Source organism: Podarcis filfolensis (genome assembly GCF_964270895.1).
Source record: "Podarcis filfolensis genome assembly, chromosome: 2".
Lineage (NCBI taxonomy): Eukaryota > Metazoa > Chordata > Lepidosauria > Squamata > Lacertidae > Podarcis > Podarcis filfolensis.
In genome coordinates this window covers 3,545,332-3,568,756 of record NC_139605.1, presented here as the reverse complement: position 1 = coordinate 3,568,756, position 23,425 = coordinate 3,545,332, and the positions used below count along the sequence as shown (strand labels likewise).

The following is a 23,425-nucleotide window of genomic DNA, read 5'->3' as shown; positions in this document are numbered from 1 at the left end:
AGTGGGGGGATACAGCCCCCGCCCCCAAGTGTGGAGACTGGAGGGGAGACCCTCTCCCACGATCTACCCAAATACAATTCCCAGAGATCCCTGGCAAGAAGGGGGGATTGGTGACCACTCTGGGAATTGCAGTCTTTGGGCAGCAGGGCTGAAGCTGTCTCCTTGCGACTCTCAGGGTCCTGAACCAATTCTGGCCCCCAGGATTCTTCGGAGGAGTCCCTAGGGCCGGGTGAGATCTGGTTTCCAACCTTGTTAAACATCTGCCCCCTCCCAGCAGAGCAAGTGCTGGCATGTGCCACTCTTGGGAGCAGGAGCTGCATCCAGCCTTGCTCAGCTCAATATTTTTAGGAAGACCATGCCCCTCCTGCCCTGGCAAGGCACTGGGGTGAAGCTGATCAGCATCCTGTGTGAATGATAATAATCATAATAACAACAATAATTTTTACCTGCCGCCCATCTGACTGGGTTTTCCAAGACACTCTGGGCTGCTTCCAGCACATATAATATACAGGGCTGCCTTCAGGTGTCTTCTAAAGGTTACATAGTTACTCATCTCCTTGACATCTGATGGGAGCGTGTTCCACAGGGAGGGCGCCACTACCGAGAAGGCCCTCAGCCTGCTTCCCTGTAACTTCTCTTCTTGCACTGAGGGAACCGCCAGAAGGCCCTTGGTGCTGGACCTCAGTGTTCAGGCTGAACGATGGGGGTGGAGATGCTCCTTCGGGTATCCTGGGCCGAGGCCGTTTAGGGCTTTAAAGGTCACCACCAACACTTTGAAAGTAGATCCTTTAGGAGCGGTCTTACATGGTTCCAGCAGCCACTCCCAGTCACCAGTCTAGCCTCCGCATTCTGCAGAACACTAAGTGAATGACACAGAAGTTGCTGCAGACTAAAGTTAGAAAAGCTTTAATTGCTATAAATGGTATAAGGAAACATGATAAGGAATTAAGGGGAAAGATGGTGTTGACCTGGAGTGGTTACAGAATTTCTGGTCTCTCCTGAGTGCCACGGGCCCTGCTCCAAAGAGAGCTTCTCTAAAGAAAGCACAACCAAAAATCACTCCATTTTGCGTGAATAAGGAAAATGAGGAGGTGGCTAAGAAACAGCAGGAGCCAGATCCTATGGTTTTTGCACCAAGTTCTATCCATAAGCCCCACTGAGTTCAATGGGGTCTACTCTCAGGTCACTAGTGTGCATACCATGCCAGCCTTACGAAGTGGAGTGAGGTGCCAACAGATTAAATGGGAATCACTGGAGATGTTTGAATGGGGTTTTTGTTGGGAAGGGCTGCCCCATTTGTGCTTCTCCAGGAGCAGGGGAATATCTAGGGCAGGAGAATCCCTGCAGGGCCTCTGAGGCTCCCTTTGTTTCTTCCTCTCTCCCAGGACCCTGCAGCTTGTGGTGGCTTCTCGACTCCTCAGGAAGGATGAAAGAGACTGAATCTGTAAACCTAGCGAGGATGGAAGGGGGAAGATGGACAGTTGACCTGGTCAGGTTGTCTCCTGCATCCCTCTTTACAGCCTCTGAGCGTTCCCTCCCAGGAACTTCCGAGATATCTGGTGAGTCCCAGCGGAGGGAAGATGGGGACATGGCTGGATGGAGCTGTATTGGGGCTTGTGTAGCATTCGTGCACACTCTCCCACCTCTCCAGCCTGCCTTCCAACTCCGTCAAGACCCGGCTGAGGGGGGTGGGGTGCGCCAAATCTTTTTCAGAACATAAAGAAACAGAAACAGTAGTTTGCTGCCACCACTTCCTTATCTTAGAACAGCCCTGAAAAGTAAGCTAAGGAAGGAGATTACTCTCCAGTTTTACTGGGCTGCCTCACTTTACCATGGCACAGACAGAAATCCATCAGGTTCTGGTAGGTGACTAAGTGGTCAGGTACTGGTTTAGCTTCCCCGGAAGAAAGGCAGAAAAGACAGAAACAGGGACAAGTCCTTTTTCCAGAATTTTTTAAAAAACAAGATTATTCAAACATAAAAGTTGGCACATCTCTTACAAATCCCAAACAGCAAATAAAAACATTTTTCAATATCACTAACTACAGAACATACTCACAACGAGAATGAAAGTGTGAAACAGAACTGTTCTCCGCATCCCTGGCATCAGGGCAAGTCCTCTTTGCAAGACAATGGTCTCACATGGCAAGGTATGTTAGGGAATTGCAAGTTGGCTTCCTTAGGTTTTATCCCCTTTGAACCCACGTGGATTCGAAACTCAAAAGCCAATCAGTTCTTTAGATTAATTAGCAACTCGCCAATGGTTAGATAGAAGAACAATAACTCAGGCTTGTTAGGAGCCTCGACAGCAGAATCCTGTTTATCAAAAGGCCTTGAAGATTAAAAGCATTCCCAGAGCCATACCACATTCTTTGAGTTGTAAATTAAGCTTCATAACCTTTTCTACACAGAAACGGCATCTAAGATAGCCAGGTGTCAAGACTAAATGTGAGGCTCCCTTTGTTTCTTCATCCCTCAGAAACCTGCAGCTCGTTTTCGCTTCTGAGCTCCTCAGGAAGGATGAAAGAGTCTGATTCTGCAAACCTAGCTAGAATGGAAGGAGGAAGATGGACGGTTGACTTGGTCAGGCTGCCTCCTGCATCCCTCCCCAGAACTGTTGAGCATTCCCTCCCAGGGCCCTCAGAGAGATCTGGTGAGTTACAGGGGGTAAGATATGGGCGCAGGGGTGGAAAGAGACAGGAGGAGGGAAACACATTGGCAAGGGGAAAAGATGGAGAGGAGAGAAAAGGCAGGAAGAAGGAAGCAGAGAGGCCTTTTCCCATGCTCCTCTTTGTTTCTGGGATCTGCTTTCATAGAGTAACCAGAACCCTTTTTCCTCTCACAGCGTTTTGATTTTACATTTTTCCCCTGCACTACATGATTAAATGATGATTATTACCTAGACTAATACAGAAATATGGGTAAAAGGTGTTGGGGAAATGCTTTCAGTAATTATAGATTATTTATTTATTTATTTATTTATTTATTTATTTATTTATTTGAAACATTTCTACCACTTTATTTTTTTTCTAGACAATTATCATTATTTATGTAATTTATATATCTCCCTTCATACAAAGATATTCCTTGAAACCCTAAAATCATTTCTCCCTTTGCTTCAAAGCAGGTGGTGCAGACAATCGACAGAACTCTGCAGAACGTGGAATGAGCTTTATCGATGGTGGAAACCTTACAAACCATCAACAAACTCACACGGGGGGGAAACCATTTCAATGTAATGAGTGTGGAAAGAGTTATAGTAGTAATGCCACTCTTAAACAACATCAGCGAATTCATACAGGGGGAAAACAATATGAATGTGTGGAGTGTGGTAAGTGCTTCAGTGAGAGTGGAAAACTTAAAAGACATCAACGGACTCACACAGGAGAGAAACCATTTAAATGTATGGAGTGTGGAAAGAGCTTCAGCGAAAGTTGGACCCTTCATACGCATCATCGAAGTCACACAGGGGAGAAACCATTTAAATGTATGGAGTGTGGAAAGAGCTTTGGTCAGAGTTCACACCTTACTTCACATCATCAAACCCACACAGGGGAGAAACAATTTAAATGTATGGAGTGTAAAAAGAGCTTCCGTGACAGGGGAACACTTAGAAAACATCAACTAATTCACACAGGGGAAAAGCCATTCACATGTATAGAGTGTGGAAAGAGCTTTGGTCAGAGTACCCACCTTACTTTACATCAGCAAACTCACACAGGGGTTAAACCATTTAAATGTATGGAGTGTGGAAAGAGTTTCCGTCAGAGTGCACACCTTAACATACATAAACGTATTCACACAGGGGTGAAAGACTTTAAATGCTTGGAGTGTGGAAAGAGCTTCAGTCGACGTGATAAACTTAGTGAACATCAGAGAACTCACACAGGGGAGAAACCATTTAAATGTATGCAGTGTGGAAAGAGCTTCAGTCAAAGTGGAGCCCTTAGAACGCACCAGCAAACTCACACAGGGGTGAAACACTTTAAATGCTTGGAGTGTGGAAAGAGCTTCAGTCACAGTGGAGCCCTTAGAACACACCAGCAAACTCACACAGGGGTGAAACACTTTAAATGCTTGGAGTGTGGAAAGAGCTACAGTCGACGTGATAAACTTTGTAAACATCAGAGAACTCACACAGGGGAGAAAAGTATGGAGTCTGAAAAGAGTTTCCATCAGAGTGCACAGCTTACTTTAAATAAACATACTCACACAGGGGAGAAACCTTTTAAATGTATGGAGTGTGGAAAGAGCTTCAGTTGGAAGAATCAGCTTAATTCTCATCAATGAACTCACACAGGGGAGAAACCCTTTAAATGTATGGAGTGTGGAAAGAGGTTCAGCGAAAGTTGCACCCTTAATATTCATCATCGAACCCACACAGGGGAGAAACCGTTTAAATGTATGGAGTGTGGAAAGAGTTTCCGTCGGAGGACACACCTTACTTTACATAAACATACTCACACAGGGGTGAAACTTTGAATGCTTGGAGCGTGGAAAGAGCTTCAGTCAACGTGGGAAACTTAGTGAACATTCACTCAATGTTCATTCTTTTACATAGAATTCTAGAGTTCACCCTTTTTGGATGGGGCAGTGTGGAAACACATTCACTTTGTTTTGTTTACTTCTCTGGAACAAATGAACCTCAAAGGCAGATTAGCATGACAATCCACCAAGAGGTTCAGTGCTGTCACTTGTGTACTGAATCAGGACCATGGATGTTTTTCACAATGTGGGTTAATCAGATTCCCAGTGCCAACTACAGTGGTACCTTGGTTTAAGAGCAGCTTAGTTTATGAACAACTTAGTTTATGAACAACTTGGAATAAGAATGCTACAAACCTGTAAGTAGGTGTTTGGGTTTGTGAACTTTGCCTTGGAAACAGAACATGTTCTGCTTCCTGTTGAGTGTGTTCCGTTTGTAAATTGAGTCCCCCACTGCTAATCAGAGGCTTCCTGTTGAGTCTGTCGGCTGTTGAGTCCGGAGCACCCACACAACACAGAGGTTATATTTGGAGCTTTTGTCTTTGCTAACTTTTGTCTTTTTGTTTGTGTGGCTTTTTCTTTTATTTTTACTGTGTCTTGTTCTTTGTTTTATGGCACTGACTTTTGACTGTGGCTTGTTACTTCGTTTTTGTGATTGTGTGGAACCCAGTTCAGCTACTGGTTGATTGTGTGACTGCAGAAATGGATAAAAGCCCCCCATACAAACAATTATTATCATCAGTGCACGTAAGAAAAAAATAATAATATTGAGTTTTATCATCTACAATACTGTCTTATTTATTTTATTGTACAGCACATTGATTAGTGCCTTCCTTTTATGGATCTGTGGTCTTGTTAGATAGTAAAAATCATGTTAAATTGCTGTTTTAGTGGTTGTTTTTCATTGTCTGGAATGGATTAATCCATTTTCCATTAATTTCTATGGGAAAGCATGCCTTGGTTTACGGACAGACTTCCTGAACAGATTAAGTTCGTAAACCAAGGTATCACACTGATTTTGTGTGTGAAAACAACTATTAATAAAAGCGGTGGACTTGTAATCTTGTGAACCGGGTTCGCGTCTCCGCTCCTCCACATGCAGCTGCTGGGTGACCTTGGGCCAGTCACACTTCTCTGAAGTCTCTCAGCCCCACTCACCTCACAGAGTGTTTGTTGTGGGGGAGGAAGGGAAAAGAGAATGTTAGCCCCTTTGAGACTCCTTAAGGGGAGTGAAAGGCGGGATATCAAATCCAAACTCTTCTTCTTCTTGACTGGGAAGTCAAGAAGGAGGAGAGTAATGCTGTCATGATTCAATGGGCCCAGGATTTTGGATATAATGAAGCACGTGAAGGTAATAGCAGGTACCCAATTTGCATTATAAGGATCAGGCAGACGCAGCAATGGAGAATAAGAAGGAGAAGTTTATTGCCAAGTAATAAGGACCCAGTTTGGAATCTCTTCCAAAAGGAACTGGGACCCCGATTGACAGAAATCCCGAGGTCTTTATACATGAGCAAATCACAGGAAATCATAGATCATGGGACAACCATGAGACAGTCACAATATCGCCAGTGAAAATTAGCCAATTAGCAAGCTCCTTGCCATGCTTCCAGCTCCTGGTCAAGCACTGGTCAAGCACAGAGTTCTACTTCTGCTTTCCATTGCCTGCAGTGACGCTCTGTCTAACCTCTCCCCTAGTTATGACAGGACAGGGAGTTTTGGAGTTTTTGTGGTTTAGCTCTTCCTGTTCCAGTGGATTAATTTAGCCTGTATCTGAGGGGATTTTGTACCAGAATCTCTGATTCACGTCTTCCCCTTGTTCAGGGTGCACGGATGTTTGTAGGGGAAAGGTCGGCTCCTAATTTTGCTGTTTCGAGCAGTTTGCAGTTAGCTAAGGCACAGCTTCCCTTTGATTCAAAATGGATTATAAAATACTGTAAGCCCTGATTATGTGTGAGATTATATATGAATATATTGATTACTGATAACTGATTATATGAATAGCATAAGGGTAGCCCTTCTTCCTTGCCTCAATAACACAGATATGAAAGAGTGGGAAAATTTATGGAAAGTAAATCTGAAATTCCCAGAATGCGGGACTTCCGGGTTAGCGCAAACGGCTAATGGCGGATTCCCTCCGAGCTCTGGAGGGAATCGGCTCTACAGGAGCTGGGTCTTGCCGCTGCGGCGACGCGGGGACCCTTAGAAATCACAGGCGCTGAAGCCTGTGAACCTGGTGACTCGGCGGGCACCATTTGCGCCCCCCCGACCTGCGAAGGAGCCTTTTTAAAGGCTTCGGAACGGGGGACGGGGTGAGCGGCGCGGTGCTGAGAGTCGACTGCTCCTCCTGTGGAGTGAAGCCGCGTGCCATGGTCGGAGAGCGCTGACTTCTTCTTGTGAACAATTGGACTCTAAAAGTAACAACCCGTGAGTAGTACGGAAATTGGACTTGTTAAGGAAATTTTCTTCTGAATTTGGCACGATCGGGGAAGGCGCAAACAGGAAGTCCGCCTCCCCGTCTTGTAAAAAATTTAAAGCAAGGACTAGTTAACTAAGGTCGAGAGAACTTCTTTTTTTCTATTGGATAAAAGATATTAATTTCACGATTTGGCAGTATAAGTATAAGTAATTTTACTGGAGGATAAGAGCTAATTTTGAGAGCCAAAGTGTCACCCCCCCCGGACCCAGGAGTCATTCGCGAGAGAGCCTGCTGAGGAGAAATAGAAGAGTTTGACAGCTGTCAAAATCAGCTGTCAAGAAGGAAAAAGAGAACTTTGTTTCTGCTGTCTCTGCTGCATATATTTGTTGCAATTTGGTTTTATTTTGTTGAAAACAAGGAAGAACTGATACAAACTAACCTGACTTTTGGATTTGAACTGGAAAGAATATTAAGTTACCAAAATCCCTCTAGAGGGGGATTTGGGACATTACAAGAATGGCTGGAGGAGGGAAAATTCAGGCTGGGTTGGACAGAGTTTTTGTTCTCTTGGGAAAGTTACAAGGCCAAATTGATGTTTTGGCTACAAATGTTGCAACTCTGGACTTAACAGTAAATAACATTACTGAATTTGATAAGGATTTGACTCAGGAAGCCCATGCAGCTGGACAAAAAGAGAAAGTTGAGAATTTTGAAAGTGTGGAGAAGGAGACATATGTTGTTCCTGAGGAGAAGGAAGGAGGAGCTGTAATTCTGCAAATGACAAAGGAAAGCCAGAGGCCTGACAGGATGCTTACAAAGGAAAATAAGAAATCGAACCAGAGGCCTGACATGATGATTACAAGGGAAAATAAGTACTGGATGATGAAAATCTGGTTTGAATTGGAGATTGAAGAATGGAGAGATCTCCTTATGTGGAGATCTGAAGACCTATGGATTACAAATTTGATTAAAGTGGAAGCTGGAGTTTTCGCGACAATTGGACTTTTGGGCCCTACTTCTAAGTATGGAGGTCTGGCTGGAAGAAACATGGACCTTATTGGGACAGAGCTGCTCCGAGATCTGGTGTTTAATACTAAGGACTATAAAAAAAAACCGGCAGAGAGGAACTGAGAGAGAATTAAGAGCCTCGGACGTGAGATCTCCAGGCTGATAGTAGATTAAGACTGATGGATATTTGCTGGGGATCGAAACCGGGAAAGGGGGTGGTGGGTTTGGGAATCCAAAGGGTGCACAATTATAATCTGTTTTTTATTTTGTTTGGTTATTAGTATGAAAATTGGGGAATTCGTGGAAGGAAATTTGGGTCGACTTTAGAAAAAGGTTTGAGCACTGAGGTACAAATATTGATGTCTATAAGTTAAAATTGGTTTTTCTAAAATGAATTAAATATAAAAAGGTTAAAAACTGGGGATAGGAACTTGTTGAACTAACAATTTGAATTGGAATACAAGAAGGGGAGGTGTGGGGAAGTCAGGGAAATATGGTACTGAAAATATGGAATTGTAAAACTTATGTGTTTTAATTTTTTTTTCTTTTTTGATTTTTTGTATGTGGAAAATTTTAATAAATATTTTTTTAAAAAATGAAATTCACAGAATGCTAAACCTTGAGGTAACATTTCCAAAAAAATGCAATATTGTTGGTATTTGACCCCATGGAAACTTTCAAAAACGTATAAAAATGTTTTTAGTAATTTTTGGTGATGTGGAGAAGGAACAGGCACAATGTTCCATATGTGGTGGCTATGTAAAAAGGTTTTCTGGGATGACATCTATATATGACGGGATGCTATGATTCTACACATGACTGTGGCCTGATGGGAAGTCTTGCACATGACTGTGGCCTGATGGGAAGTCTTGCTTTTAAGCTTCGCTCCTGCACATAATGCTGCACAAACCATTCTTATACTAAGACATTCCCTCACCGCCCCAGAATGTTCAGTTCACATTGAGTTCAGGAAAAACATTGTACTTTGACCCGTTCTTAATGCATAGTTGACCACATCTACGGATGAATGCTATATCAATCACTAGTAAAAGTTTAATAAGGAGGTTTTCACGCCTGTCCAGTTCTGTGCTCCCTTTCCCAGTCTTTAATCTATTGGTGATTAATGCCTATGTGCAACCCTTTGCTTTGTACTTGTGTTAACCAATCAGCAACAAGCACATATGTGGCAATGCTGTAATATTCAATAAAAGAGGCTCCTTGAGACTTGCTCAGGAGATGATACTCGCTACCTGTCTGTCGTTATTTCAACCCAACAATATAGAACTTTAAAAAATGTTAAATGTTTGTTTCACAACAAAAACCAGAAGCCTTTTTATTACAGGCCCCGATATTCCTAGAAATGTAAGAGAGGTCTTTTTAATAGCCACTGTTGCCGCTAGAGTCCTAATAGCAACAAATTGGAAGAGTGATAAAGTTCCTTCCAGGTTAGAATGGTTACAAGAATTGGTCTAATATGCAGAGCTAGCCAAACCAACCGAAAAAATAAAAGATAATTCAAAACAAGTATTTATTTCAAAATGGGAAGTTTTAAGAAGATATCTCCTGCCTGCCTTACTATGCCCAGTCCATGATGGGGAAGCAGCGCTCCTGGATCGCTCCCAGCTCCGGTGGCTCTGATCCCAGGACCTGGGTGCTGCTGCTGCTGCTTCGCTCTCCGTCACGGCATCAGCACCCAGATTGTCACCACAGGGCTTCACTCTCTCTCTCTGCCCCCTAAGCAGCCCATTCTCTTACATTCCCTACTGTTGCTTTAAATTGCAGCTGATTTCGTGTCAGCATCCCCAAGCCCTTACTCCACCTCTCTTTCACCTACTGTTTTGAGCCTTTCCCTCACTCAAATTTATGGGGCGCTAAGGGGGCTTTCCCCCATGTCTTTTGTTCTTTGCCGCCCTCACTGTCTCCTATGGACTCATTGTTAAAACCGTGTCTATGGAAGACAATCTTACTCGGCTACGAGTGATCGCCAAAGAAGAAGAAGAAACTGTATAGAATTTTACTTGCCCCCAAATGGAAAGAAGTCCCAGCAAAGGAAGAATGGATACAAAAGCTTAGGGAATATGCAGAAATGGTGAAACTTACCCAGAAGAATAAGAAATCAAGATAACAAACTATTTATAAAATAATGGAAATGGTTTATTGCATTTTTACGGATAAACTGTAAACAGATAAGAACATTCGTAGGATTATTGTAATAACCTGCAGTATTATAAGTGTATATTTGTAAAGTGGATGAATGAAAGAGCAATTTAAGTCGATTTGGATATGCAGAGGATACGAAAAATAAATTTAAGGAACTGTGGAAAGAGAGGGAAGAAAGTCAAGTTTTTAAATGTTAAGATGATTGTAAATTTGATGAAATGTATAAATCTGAAAAGCATAAATGATTAATTTAAAAAAAAAAACAAGCTCCATGGTTGGTTCCTCCAATGGGAGAGGAGTGCTGGGCTCCACTGGGGGCCCCTGCAAAGCAGTGACTGCCTTGTGCCCCCTCAAAAATCTGCTCCGGGGCCACTGCCCTGCTGCCATCACCCCCATGCAACGCCCCTGTCACAGGGTGGTAGTGGGGAGAAGAGGGAGAAGGTTGCCAATGTAAAAATAATGCAACATATTGGGGGTCCCAATGAATAAAATATTTTGGGGGGTCCAGGTAATCTGCGTCCTGCATAATTGATCACATGCTGCAGTGCACACACCCCATTTGAACGGCAGTGCCCATCAACTTGAGGGGAAGGACCCGGCCCCCTCAAATATTTTATTGGGGGGTGAAGCCCCTAGGGCTCCTAGGAGGTGGCTCCTTTGCAACATATTAAACCCACTAAAGCAGAGAGAAGGCGGCAGTCAGATGCCTTACACCCGTCCGGGAGAGGAAGAATGAACTTAAGCCTTTCTAAGGAAGGACACGCCAAGCCAGGCAGGTAAACGGGGGGGGGGGGGCGGGAGGAAAGATGCTAGGGCGGAAGGGGAGGGGGGCGCTCTTAGGTTACAGATCTGGCCAAGTTCTTCCAGAGACGCCTTTGCAAAGCGCGTGCATCGTGAGGGTGGTCCATCTTTCCACAAGAGCATTTGATGCCATGCACACCCCCAACATAATGTGTGTATATGTGTGTATACATACATATATATATATATATTGCTGTGAAAGTGATGCCCGCGAGGGGCCCTATCCTCCAGCCAGGCTGGTTTTGCACCCAAGTCTCTAATCCAGCGCCCTTCTCTGCGGGATCCGGATTCCTCCTCCTGCCTTGACCCGGAAAACGCAACTGGCGAGGCGCGCAGGTAGTGCTATTTGGGGAGGGGGGGGAGCCAAGGGGAGGGGGCAGGGAATAGAGAGAGCCCGGCTGCCTAGAGAGGCCTGGAAACAGACCCTCCCTCTGCCCCCCCACCTCCCCTCCCCTCTTGGGTGGTCCCTCCTGATGCAGAGGAAGAGATGCGGCGCGCAGGGCGAGGGGTGAGTCGTGCCAAGGGGGAGATTTCGTGGGTGGGGGACCCGAATAGGAGGGTGTTGGGGGGCTGAGGGGGGAAGGGAAGGATCTCTGGGAGGGAAGCCCAGCCTTCTTGCTCCTGCTCAGGAATCATCTCTAAGTCACATCCCTGCACGAGGCGAGGGGCGTCCTATCCCCCCCCAAGCCTTTCTTCCCTGGAAGCTGGATTCCTGCCCCCTTCCTCCTCCCAATGGGGAAGCCGGATCTTCTGGGGGATCCAAACGTGGGGCGCTGCCTTACACCGAGTCCGCCCTTCGGTCGACGTGGGTCAGAATTGCTTAGGGTCGCTGCCTTTGTTCTGGCAAAATACGCGCAGGGCGGTGAGGGGGGGCTCGCGGGATTCTTAATAATAATAATAATAATAATAATAATAATAATAATAATAATTATTATTATTATTATTATTATTATTATTATTATTATTTGGCGCTGAATTGAGTTCAAAGCGACCCATTACAATCTATTGCAGCCTCACAGGATGCCCCTCTGTGGAATTTTATAAAAATGCCTGCATTATGTTTCGTCTTTCTTTGTGTCCTGGCCATAGTCCCTTCTAGGGCACGTGGTCTGGGGGGAGGGGCTACAGCGGAAGGGAAGCCAGGCTGGGGGAAGAGGGTTGGGGGAAGACCTGGCAGCCAGCAGAGTGGCTGGGGAAGCCCTGCCAGATGGGCGGGGGAAAAGTAATAATTGCTATTATTGTGGGGGGGGGTATTGAAATAACTGGGAGCTTGTGGCCAGGGAGGCTGCAATGCAAAAGCTCCCATCCAACAGAGATAAAAGCAGACGCAAAAGGCATGACTCTAGTCGATGATGATGATGATGATGTTATTATATATATCCCACCCATCTGGCTGGGTTCCCCCCGCCATTCTAGGTGGCTGGGTTTTCCTTTCACCACAGAAATAGTGAAAGACTTACACTTCAACAGCTAAATGTCTGGGGCAGGAAAAGGCTTGCAGGGTCTGTGAAGCTGCTTTGGTTTCTTCCTCCCTCTCAGGAACCTGCAGCTTGTTTTGGCTTCTGAGCTCCCTAGGAAGTTTGAAAGAGTCTGATCCTGCAAAGCTAGCGAGGATGGAAGGGGGAAGATGGACGGTTGACTTGGTCAGGCTGCCTCCTGCATCCCTCCCCAAACCTGTTGAGCATTCCCTCCCAGGGCCCTCAGAGAGATCTGGTGAGTTGCAGGGAGAAAGGGCAGGGATGGATGGAGACAGGAGGGGGGAAACACATTGGCACGGTGTTGGACAAATATGTCCCAGGGATCTTTACCCAGAGGGCGCCAATTTACTCTGTGTAAAAAAGGAGTCTACACCACGATCGGGCATCACTAGATTTATTGCCGTAACAGGACTGCACGGGCGACTCCTTAGCTCATTCCAGCTTACATCACACATAATTTATAACCTAAAAGCGTTCGAATATCCCTCCTACAATTCCTGTTGGTTAAGAAATTGCAGTTTACAGGCTACCCAATCTACCTACACATTATCCCTCTAATATGTACCCCCATCAATAACATGCATCCCATGTCCATTCAAATAGCAATTTCTACTTTAGGGGTGTATATTCATGAAGCGTTTGAGCATGCGTACTAGTTCTTAAACTATCACCTGCTATTTCTCCTTGTTATCTCGAGTCACCTCTAAACTATTAATCTATCACTCTCGGGTTCAGCATGGGCCTTGAACACATTCTTTCACAGATAACACCCTGTTTCTTAGTCTTAATTGCACCCTCTGATACGGAAAGGAGTTTAGGGAGAATCCTTTGATTCAGCTAAGGATTCATTTTTATTCATTTATTCCACATTGGGGCAGGACCTATTTTTCTTGCATGGTGGGTTTCAGGAGGAAGGCACCCTTTTTCCCCATGGAAACAGTGAAAGACTTACCCTTCAACAGCTAAATGTGAGGCTCCTTCCTGCAGATGGAGAAGATAACTTATTCACACTCTTTGAGACAGGAAGTCTGGCATTAAAGAAGCAGATACACATTGCAATAATTCTACAGCATTTGGCTCTCCCATAATGCTCTTCTTTAGCATGAGCCAAAGTTTTATTTTATTTTATTTTATTTAATAAATTTTTATTGATTTTCCAACATGAATTAAAACACATTACAACTAACAATACATAGACAAACAAACATATAAACACGTATAATTTCATAACCTCTTTTTCTTAAGCCTTGTTTCAATGACTTCCCCATACCTCCCTTTTCTGCATCCCTGTTTTAAACTTTTTCAGCAACCCCTAATCTCAATTACTTATGATTCACTTTCTTTAATCCTTTTTCTCTTACCCATTCATTTATCGCTGCAATTCTGTTTTACATTACCCATGACATTTTAGCACTCATTAATTTTACAACAGTTCTTAAGATAAACTTTAAATTTCTTCCAATCTTCTTCCACCGTCTCTTTTCCTTGGTCGCGGATTCTGCCAGTCATCTCAGCCAGTCCCATATAGTCTATCACCTTCGTCTGCCACTCTTCCAGCGTGGGTAGTTCTTGTGTCTTCCAGTACTTTGCTAAGAGAACTCTTGCTGCTGTTGTAGCATACATAAAGAACGTCCTATCTTTCCTTGACACCAATTGGCCTACCATGCCCAGGAGAAAGGCCTCTGGTTTCTTATGAAAGGTACACTTAAGGACCTTCTTAATTTCATTATAGATCATTTCCCAGAAGACCTTAATCCTTGGGCACGTCCACCAAAGGTGGTAAAAAGTACCTTCAGTTTCATTACATTTCCAGCATTTATTATTGGGCAAATGATAGATTTTTGCAAGCTTGACTGGGGTCATGTACCACCTATAAATCATTTTCATAATATTCTCTCTTAAGGCATTACATGCCGTAAACTTTATACCGGTGGTCAATAACTGTTCCCAGTCAGCAAACATGATGTCATGACCAATGTCTTGTGCCCATTTAATCATAGCTGATTTAATCATCTCATCCTGTGTATTCCATTTCAACAGCAAGTTGTACATTCTTGACAAATTCTTAGTATTGGGTTCTAACAATTCTGTTTCTAATTTTGATCTCTCCACCTGAAAGCCAATTTTCCTGTCCTGTTTGAATACTTCATTTATCTGGTAATAATGAAGCCAGTCTCTTACTTTAGACTTCAATTTCTCATAACTCTGTAGTTTCACTTTCCCCCCCTCTTGTTCTATAATTTCCCAGTATTTTGGCCATTTAGATTCCATATTAAGTTTTTTCACTTCCTTAGCTTCCATTGGTGACAGCCACCTAGGGGTTTTGTTTTCCAACAGATCTTTATACCGAATCCAAACATTATATAGTGCTTTCCTAACAATATGGTTTTTGAAACCTTTATGAGTTTTTACCTTGTCATACCATATATATGCATGCCAACCAAACCTGTTATTGAACCCTTCCAGATCCAAAATGTCTGTGTTCTCAAGAAGTAGCCAGTTTTTCAGCCAGCAAAAAGCCGCTGATTCATAATACAGTTTTAAGTCTGGCAGGGCAAACCCCCCTCTTTCTTTTACGTCAGTTAATATCTTAAATTTTATTCTGGGCTTTTTGCCCTGCCAGACAAATCTAGATATATCTTTCTGCCACCCCTTGAAACAGTCCATTTTATCCACAATCTGCAATGTTTGAAACAAAAACAGCATTCTCGGCAAAACATTCATCTTAATAACAGCAATTCGGCCTAACAAGGAAAGTCTCAAATTTGACCATATTTCTAAATCTGTCTTAACTTCTGTCCAGCATTTCTCATAATTGTCTTTAAATAAGTTCACATTCTTAGATGTCAAATTAATCCCCAGGTATTTCACTTTCTTTGCTACCATTAATCCAGTTTCACTATGAAACCTCTCTCTTTCAGCAGCTGTTAGATTTTTCTCCAGTACTTTCGTTTTCTGTTTATTCAGCTTAAAACCTGCTACTTGACCAAATACTTGTATTAGCTCTAAAACTTTTCGTACTAGTGTCTGGCTCTTGTAAAGTTAGTACTAGGTCATCTGCAAACGCTCTCAATTTATATTGTTTAGCTCTGACCTGAATCCCTTTAACCAGCTGGTCCCCTCTGATCATGTTTAATAAAACCTCCAAGACAGATATAAAAAGTAATGGGGATATTGGGCACCCCTGTCGTGTCCCTTTTTCAATAGCAAATTCTTCAGTAACCACATTATTTACAATTAATTCTGCTTTTTGTTCAAAATAAATTGCACCTATACCATTCTCAAAAGCTTGGCCTACCCCCATCCCTTCAAGATTCTTTTTCATAAAACTCCAACAGATATTGTCAAAGGCTTTCTCCGCGTCCACAAATATTAATACTGCCTTAGTATTAATATTGACTTCTAATAATTCCATAATATCTATTATGTTTCTCACATTGTCAGATAAATGTCTTCCTGGAAGAAAGCCAGCCTGGTCTTTGTGAATCTCTCCCACCAAAACTCTCTTCAGTCTTTTTGCCAAAATGTCTGCAAAAATTTTGTAATCCACATTAAGTAATGATATAGGGCGGTAGTTCTTAATCTGGTTCTTCTCAGTCTCAGATTTTGGTATAAGTGTAATATACGCTTCTTTCCACGTTTCGGGTGCCTTCTTCCCCTCTAAAATTTCATTACAAACTTCCTTCAACGGTTGTACCAGCCATTCTTTCAGAGCTTTGTAGTATCTGGAAGTTAATCCATCTGGTCCTGGAGATTTTCCCAATTGCATATTTTGAATGGCTCCCTCTATTTCTTGCTCAGTTATCTTCTGATTCAAAATTACTTTGCTTTGTTCAGAAATTTTTTGTAATCCGTGTTTTTTAAGAAATTCTTCTATCTCTTTTTCATTCACCGGCCCTTGTGCATAAAGTCTCCTGAAATAACTCTGAAAACAGTTTCTAATCTCATTTGGTCTATAAATGTTCCTTCCTTCAACTTCTAAACTTGTAACCATATTCAGTTTTTGTCTCTTCTTCAATTGCCATGCCAGAAGTTTCCTACATTTATCTGCCGATTCAAATGTCTTTTGTCTCATTTGTTTTATTTTCCATTCTATCTCCTGATTCATCAGTTCCATGTACTGCCTCTGATAAAGCTTAATTTCTCTCAAGATTTCATGGGACTTTGGCTTTGATCTCAGTTTTTTTTCTCCTTCTTTTATCCTTTTCAGGATCTTATCCTTCTTTTCATTCTGTCTCTTCCTTTTTATAGCGTTCTGCTGTATTAAAAATCCTTGCATAACAGCTTTACTTGCGTCCCAAATTACTCTTTTCTCCACCTCTGTTCTCAGATTTATCTCAAAATAATCTTTCACCGTTTTCTGGGCCTTTTTGTACACCTCTTCATCTCTAAATAGGGAGTCATTCATCCTCCATCTGAAGGAACCAGCTGTTGTTAAATTCATCTCCATCTTTACAGCATTATGGTCGGAGCAAGTCTTTGGGCAGATTTCCACTTTCTTTATCTTTGGTGCCATCCCACTAGTTACCCAAATTTGGTCAATTCTAGTCCAGGTCATTTTTGCTTCAGAGAAGAAAGTTCCCTCCCTCTCAAGAGGGTTCCTTGTTCTCCAAATGTCAATCAAGTCCATATTATCTGTCATTTCAAAAAAAGTCTTTGGTAGTCTCCCATCCTTGGAAACCACCTGTCTTTGTGCTTTATCCATATTTGTAGAGACCACTCCATTCATATCTCCCATCATAATTACATTGTAATCCAGATAGTCCATTAATGTCTCATGCAATTTCTTGAAGAATTCTGACTTCCCTTCATTTGGAGCATATATCCCTATTATCAATAGTTTTTCTCCTTGGACTTGTATTTCAATTGCCAAATATCTTCCTTGTTCTTCTTTAAAAATTAACTTAGGGGCCAACTTTTCCTTTGCGTAGATCACCACTCCTCTTTTCTTCACTTTATCTGATGAAATAAATTCCTGTCCTAATCTTTTATTAATAAGTAGTTTTCTATGTTCTCTGGTCACGTGGGTTTCTTGCAAACAAATCAAGTCCAATTGTTCTCTTTTTAAAATATGAAAAACCTCACGCCTTTTTCTGGGAAGATTCAGTCCATTACAATTCCAGCTTAGAAATTGCAGAGCCATCTTGTTATTTACTTAGTTGTTCCCCCAACTGCCCCAAGCAGTTGTTCTTCCTCTGTCGGTGCTTTGAGCCCAAATGTTAAATTCAAAATATCTGTTACTTCCTTTGCTTTTGTAGTTTGTTCCACCACTTCCTTCAGGAGGTCCTCCTCGTTCCTTTCCAGAAATTGTTCTTTGTCTTGCACTGTTTTTATTTTAATTTTCTTTCCTTTGTAGTTAAAAGACAAGCCTTGTGGAAACTCCCATCTAAATAATATATTGTTCTTTTTCAACAGAGTGACCAAGTCCTTACAATAAGCTCTCACCTCCAGAATATATTTAGGGATATCTTTATATATCTGCACATAGGAGTCTTTAATCTCCAGAGTTCTTTGAAAGTGTAGGTTTAGTATTTTATCCCTCTCCTCCTTAGATCTTAAAGTTATCAGACAGTCCCTTGGATTCTTTCTATTTTGTCTCCTGCCCAATCTGAAAGCAGTTACTATCTTGAATTCCTCCTTCAAATTTACCTGCCAAAATTCCGAAAACTCTTTTGTAAGAAAATCTACCAGATTATCTTTTTCACTTTCTGGAACCAGTCTCAGTCTCAGATTTCTCTCTTTTCTCTGTAATTCCAGTAAGGACAGGGCCGCCTCATGTTCATCCAGCCTTTTGCAAACTGGTACTAGCTTTTCCTGTGTAGTTTCTGCAGAAATTTTTGCCTCTTCAGCAATCTTTCGAATTGTAGCATTTTCTTCAATTAATTTATTTATTGTCTCTGTATTGGATGTGACACTTTTGGTATTTAAATCTAATTTAGTTGACAGTTCTGTCAGCTGTTTGGAATTTTCTGTGCTCTGCTTAGTCAAAGCTTCCAAGGCCTCATTTATTTTGACTAATGCCTGTGTCACTGGCTCCATAGGTATAGTTGTCACTTTTTCCTGCCCAACTGCGCCTACTGGAACTGAGCCTGATATAGAGCCCCTTTTCCTATGTGCGGTTTTACTTTTTGCTCTTGTTGTTATCTCTTCTGCTGTGCCACTCATGTCCCAAGGTCGTTCCCACGGAAATTACTTTTAGATGGAAAACTCCACTGGCCTGCTCTTTACAATCTAATTTGTAACTGTTTCCCTACAACCCTCTAGAGGGAGCAGTCCAAAGTCCAAAATACAAAGAAACAAGGATTCCCCTCAGAAATAGCAACAAATCTTCCAATATATTTCCAATGGTAGAGCTGTCAAATAGTAACTTCAGCCAAGTCCCAAACTTGTAGCAAATAAAGTCCCCACTTTGTAATAAATAGACAAAGCACCAACTTTGTAACAAATCTCTAATGGCAGTTCTCAGTCCCGGTGACTTACTTTCAAGGCGGTCCTTTCCAAGGATTCAAAACGGCAGAAAATTTCACTTCTTTACTTCTTTCATGCAGGTAGTACAAATTTAAATCTTCCCCCCTGCTCCTGCCTTCTAAGGGGGAGGTTCAAATTCAATGTCCGAGTTAATCAGTTTTAAAATTATTTTCCGTCAAATTGCCGCTTTGTATTTCGTTGCTTTAGCCGTCATGCAGTCCGGGAAAGGCAGACTTCCTTACTTTTTACCTTCCCCGTTTTCGGCCAAATTTCAAAGGTTGTTTTAAAGTTGTTGTTCAATCCTACTCACGAGTAATCAAATTAAGTTCCAAATGTCAGGAAGGAATCGGCGCTCTCCGTCCATGGCGACGCGGCTTCACTCCACGGGCTGGGTAGCGACTCTCAGCACCGCGCTCACACCCGATGCCACTCCGGAGCCTTTAAAAAGGCTCCTTTGCAGTAAGGGGGGGCGCTTAAGGTGCCCACCGAGTCTCCGTGTTCACAGGCTTCCGCGCCTGTGATTTTAGGGGTCCCCGCTTCGCCGTAGCAGTCAGACCCGAACTCGTGGAGTAGTCTCCCTGAGCGGAGCTCAGCGGGAGACCGCCATTGAGCGCTGGCGCTGGCGCCGACCGGAAGCCAGCATGAGCCAAAGTTTTAACTTGCTAAGATTTCCCAACTTCATTACAAACTCTTTATTGATAATATGTAGATAGAGAAATTGAGGATTTTTACAATTTTATAACATGCAGATAAAATTATGTGTTGTGAAACCAGAGAGAGGAGCTGGGGGAAGTCTTGGGGGTAGGGAGGGTGTTTGTTTTTTTTTAGGGGGAAATGCGGGGGGGGGAATAATGTGGATGATGTATTTTTGTTAAAATTGTTATGTTGCAATTCCTAATAAAAAAAACGTATTTTTTTTTTTAAAGGAATTAAGGGGAAAGTTGGTGTTGACCTGGAATGGTTACAAAAATTTCTGGTCTCTCCCCGAGTGCCATGGGCCCTGCTCCAAAGAGAGTTTCTCTAAAGAAAGCACAACCAAAAATCACTCCATTTTGCTTGAATAAGGAAAACGAGGAGGTGGCTAAGAAACAGCAGGAGCCAGATCCTATTACCAACCTTCTAGGGTCTCTCAGCAGCTCTAATGATGAGCAGAAAGAGGTTTGGGGCCCAGCCAGCTCAACTGCTAAGTCATCTCTTGCACTGAGATGTGGGGGCACCTACATGTAATAGCTACTCGGCTGTATTCTGCCCATGCTCTGGGGTTGCAGTTTTCAGGCTTGGGGACAGGATGGTGCCTGGTTTTTGCACCAAGTTCTATCCATAAGCCCCACTGAGTTCAATGGGGTCTACTCTCAGGTCACTAGTGGTCATACCATGCCAGCCTTACGAAGTGGGGTGAAGTTGTTGTTGTTGTTTAGTCGTTTAGCCATGTCCGACTATTCGTGACCCCATGGACCAGAGCACGCCAGGCACTTCTGTCCTCCACTGCCTCCCTCAGTTTGGACAGACTCATGCTGGTAGCTTCGAGAACACTGTCCAACCATCTCATCCTCTGCTGTCCCCTTCTCCTTGTGCCCTCCATCTTTCCCAACATCAGGGTCTTTTCCAGGGAGTCTTCTCTTCTCATGAGGTGACCAAAGTATTGGAGCCTCAACTTCACGATCTGTCCTTCCAGTGAGCACTCAGGGCTGATTTCCTTAAGAATGGATAGGTTTGATCTTCTTGCAGTCCATGGGACTCTCAAGAGTCTCCTCCAGCACCATAATTCAAAAGCATCAATTCTTTGGCAATCAGCCTTCTTTATGGTCCAGCTCTCACTTCCATACTTCACTACTGGGAACACCATAGCTTTAACTATACGGACCTTTGTTGGCAAGGTGATGTCTCTACTTTTTAGGATGCTGTCTAGGTTTGTCATTGCTTTTCTCCCAAGAAGCAGGCGTGTTTTAATTTCGTGACTGCTGTCACCATCTGCAGTGATCATGGAGCCCAAGAAAGTAAAATCTCTTACTGCCTCCATTTCTTCCCCTTCTATTTGCCAGGAGGTGATGGGCCCAGTGGCCATGATCTTCGTTTTTTTGATGTTGAGCTTCAGACCATATTTTGCGCTCCTCTCTTTCACCCTCAATAAAAGGTTCTTTAATTCCTCCTCACTTTCTGCCATCAAGGTTGTATCATCTGCATATCTAAGGTTGTTGATATTTCTTCCGGCTATCTTAATTCCGGCTTCGGATTCATCCAGCCCAGCCTTTCCCATGATGAATTCTGCATATAAGTTAAATAAGCAGGGAGACAATATACAGCCTTGTCGTACTCCTTTCCCAATTTTGAACCAATCAGTTGTTCCATATCCAGTTCTAACTGTAGCTTCTTGTCCCACATAGAGATTTCTCAGGAGACAGATGAGGTGATCAGGCACTCCCATTTCTTTAAGAACTTGCCATAGTTTGCTGTGGTCGACACAGTCAAAGGCTTTTGCATAGTCAATGAAGCAGAAGTAGATGTCTTTCTGGAACTCTCTAGCTTTCTCCATAATCCAGCGCATGTTTGCAATTTGGTCTCTGGTTCCTCTGCCTCTTCTAAATCCAGCTTGCACTTCTGGGAGTTCTCGGTCCACATACTGCTTGAGCCTTCCTTGTAGAATTTTAAGCATAACCTTGCTAGCATGTGAAATGAGTGCAAGTGTGCGGTAGTTGGAGCATTCTTTGGCACTGCCCTTCTTTGGGATTGGGATGTAGACTGATCTCCTCCAATCCTCTGGCCACTGCTGAGTTTTCCAAACTTGCTGGCATATTGAGTGTAGTACCTTAACAGCATTATCTTGTAAAATTGTAAATAGTTCAGCTGGAATACCATCACTTCCACTGGCCTTGTTATTTGCAGTGCTTTCTAAGGCCCATTTGACTTCACTCTCCAGGATGTCTGGCTCAAGGTCAGCAACCACACTACCTGGGGTGTACAAGACATCCATGTCTTTCTGGTATAGTTCCTCTGTGTATTCTTGCCACCTCTTCTTGATGTCTTCTGGTTCTGTTAGGTCCTTACCACTTTTGTCCTTTATTACAGTAATCTTTGTACGAAATGTTCCTTTCATATCTCCGATTTTCTTGAACAGATCTCTGGTTCTTCCCATTCTGTTGTTTTCCTCTATTTCTTTGCATTGCTCGTTTAAGAAGGCTTTCTTGTCTCTCCTTGCAATTTTTTTGGAAATCTGCATTCAATTTCCTGTATCTTTCACTATCTCCCTCGCATTTTGCTTGCCTTCTTTCCCCCGCTATTTGTAAGGCCTCGTTGGACAGCCACTTTGCTTTCCTGCATTTCTTTTTCATTGGGATGGTTTTCGTTGCTGCCTCCTGTATAATGCTGCGAGCCTCCACCCATAGTTCTTCAGGCACTCTGTCCACCAAATCTAAATCCTTAAACCTGTTCCTCACTTCCACTGTGTATTCATAAGGGATTTGATTTAGATTGTATCTTACCGGCCCAGTGGTTTTTCCTACTTTCTTCAGTTTAAGCTTGAATTTTGCTATAAGAAGCTGATGATCTGAGCCACAGTCAGCTCCAGGTCTTGTTTTTGCTGACTGTATAGAGCTTCTCCATCTTTGGCTGCAGATAATATAATCAATCTGATTTCGATGTTGCCCATCTGGTGATGTCCATGTGTAGAGTCGTCTCTTGTGTTGTTGGAAAAGCGTATTTGTGATGACCAGCTTGTTCTCTTGACAGAACTCTATTAGCCTTTGCCCTGCTTCATTTTGATCTCCAAGGCCAAACTTGCCAGTTGTTCCCTTTTATCTCTTGATTCCCTACTTTAGCATTCCAATCCCCTATAATGAGAAGAACATCCTTCTTTGGTGTCACTTCTATAAGGTCTTGTAAGTCTTCATAGAATTGGTCAATTTCAGTTTCTTCAGCACCAGTAGTTGGTGCATAAACTTGGATTACTGTGATGTTAAAAGGTCTGCCTTGGATTCGTATCGAGATCATTCTATCATTTTTGAGATTGCATCCCAGTACAGCTTTTGCCACTCTTTTGTTGACTATGAGGACCACTCCATTTCTTTCACGGGTTTCTTGCCCACAGTAGTAGATATGATAGTCATCCGAACTGAATTCTCCCATTCCCGTCCATTTTAGTTCACTGATGCCCAGGATGTCAATATTTATTCTTGCCATCTCATTTTTGACCACATCCAACTTACCCAGGTTCATGGTTCTTACATTCCAGGTTCCTATGCAATATTTTTCTTTACAGCATTGGACTTTCCTTTCGCTTCCATGCATATCCACAATTGAGCGTCCTTTCGGCTTTGGCCCAGCCGCTTCATCAGCTCTGGATCTACTTGTACTTGTCCTCCGCTCTTCCCCAGTAGCATGTTGGACACCTTCCGACATGAGGGGCTCATCTTCCAGCGTCAGAACTTTTATATGCCTGTTGTCTTTGTCCATGGAGTTTTCTTTGCAGGGATACTGGAGTGGCTTGCCGGTTCCTCCTCCAGGTGGATCACGTTTGGTCAAAACTCTCCACTATGACCTGTTCATCTTGGGTGCCCTGCTCGGCATAGTTCATAGCTGCTCTGAGTTATTCAAGCCCCTTCGCCACGGC

At 43.0% G+C, this 23,425-nt stretch overlaps 1 protein-coding gene across 1 annotated transcript in view; it reads left to right on the top strand.

The window, feature by feature from the left end:
* Positions 1 to 23,425, top strand: part of LOC310756460 (uncharacterized protein) — a 133,414-nt gene that overhangs the window by 94,913 nt on the left and 15,076 nt on the right. Inside the window, exons 4-5 of the mRNA XM_083600588.1 lie at positions 2,480 to 2,653; positions 12,413 to 12,586. Of these exons, the coding sequence (XP_083456714.1) occupies positions 2,480 to 2,653; positions 12,413 to 12,586 (348 nt within the window). The remainder of the gene's footprint in view (positions 1 to 2,479; positions 2,654 to 12,412; positions 12,587 to 23,425) is intronic.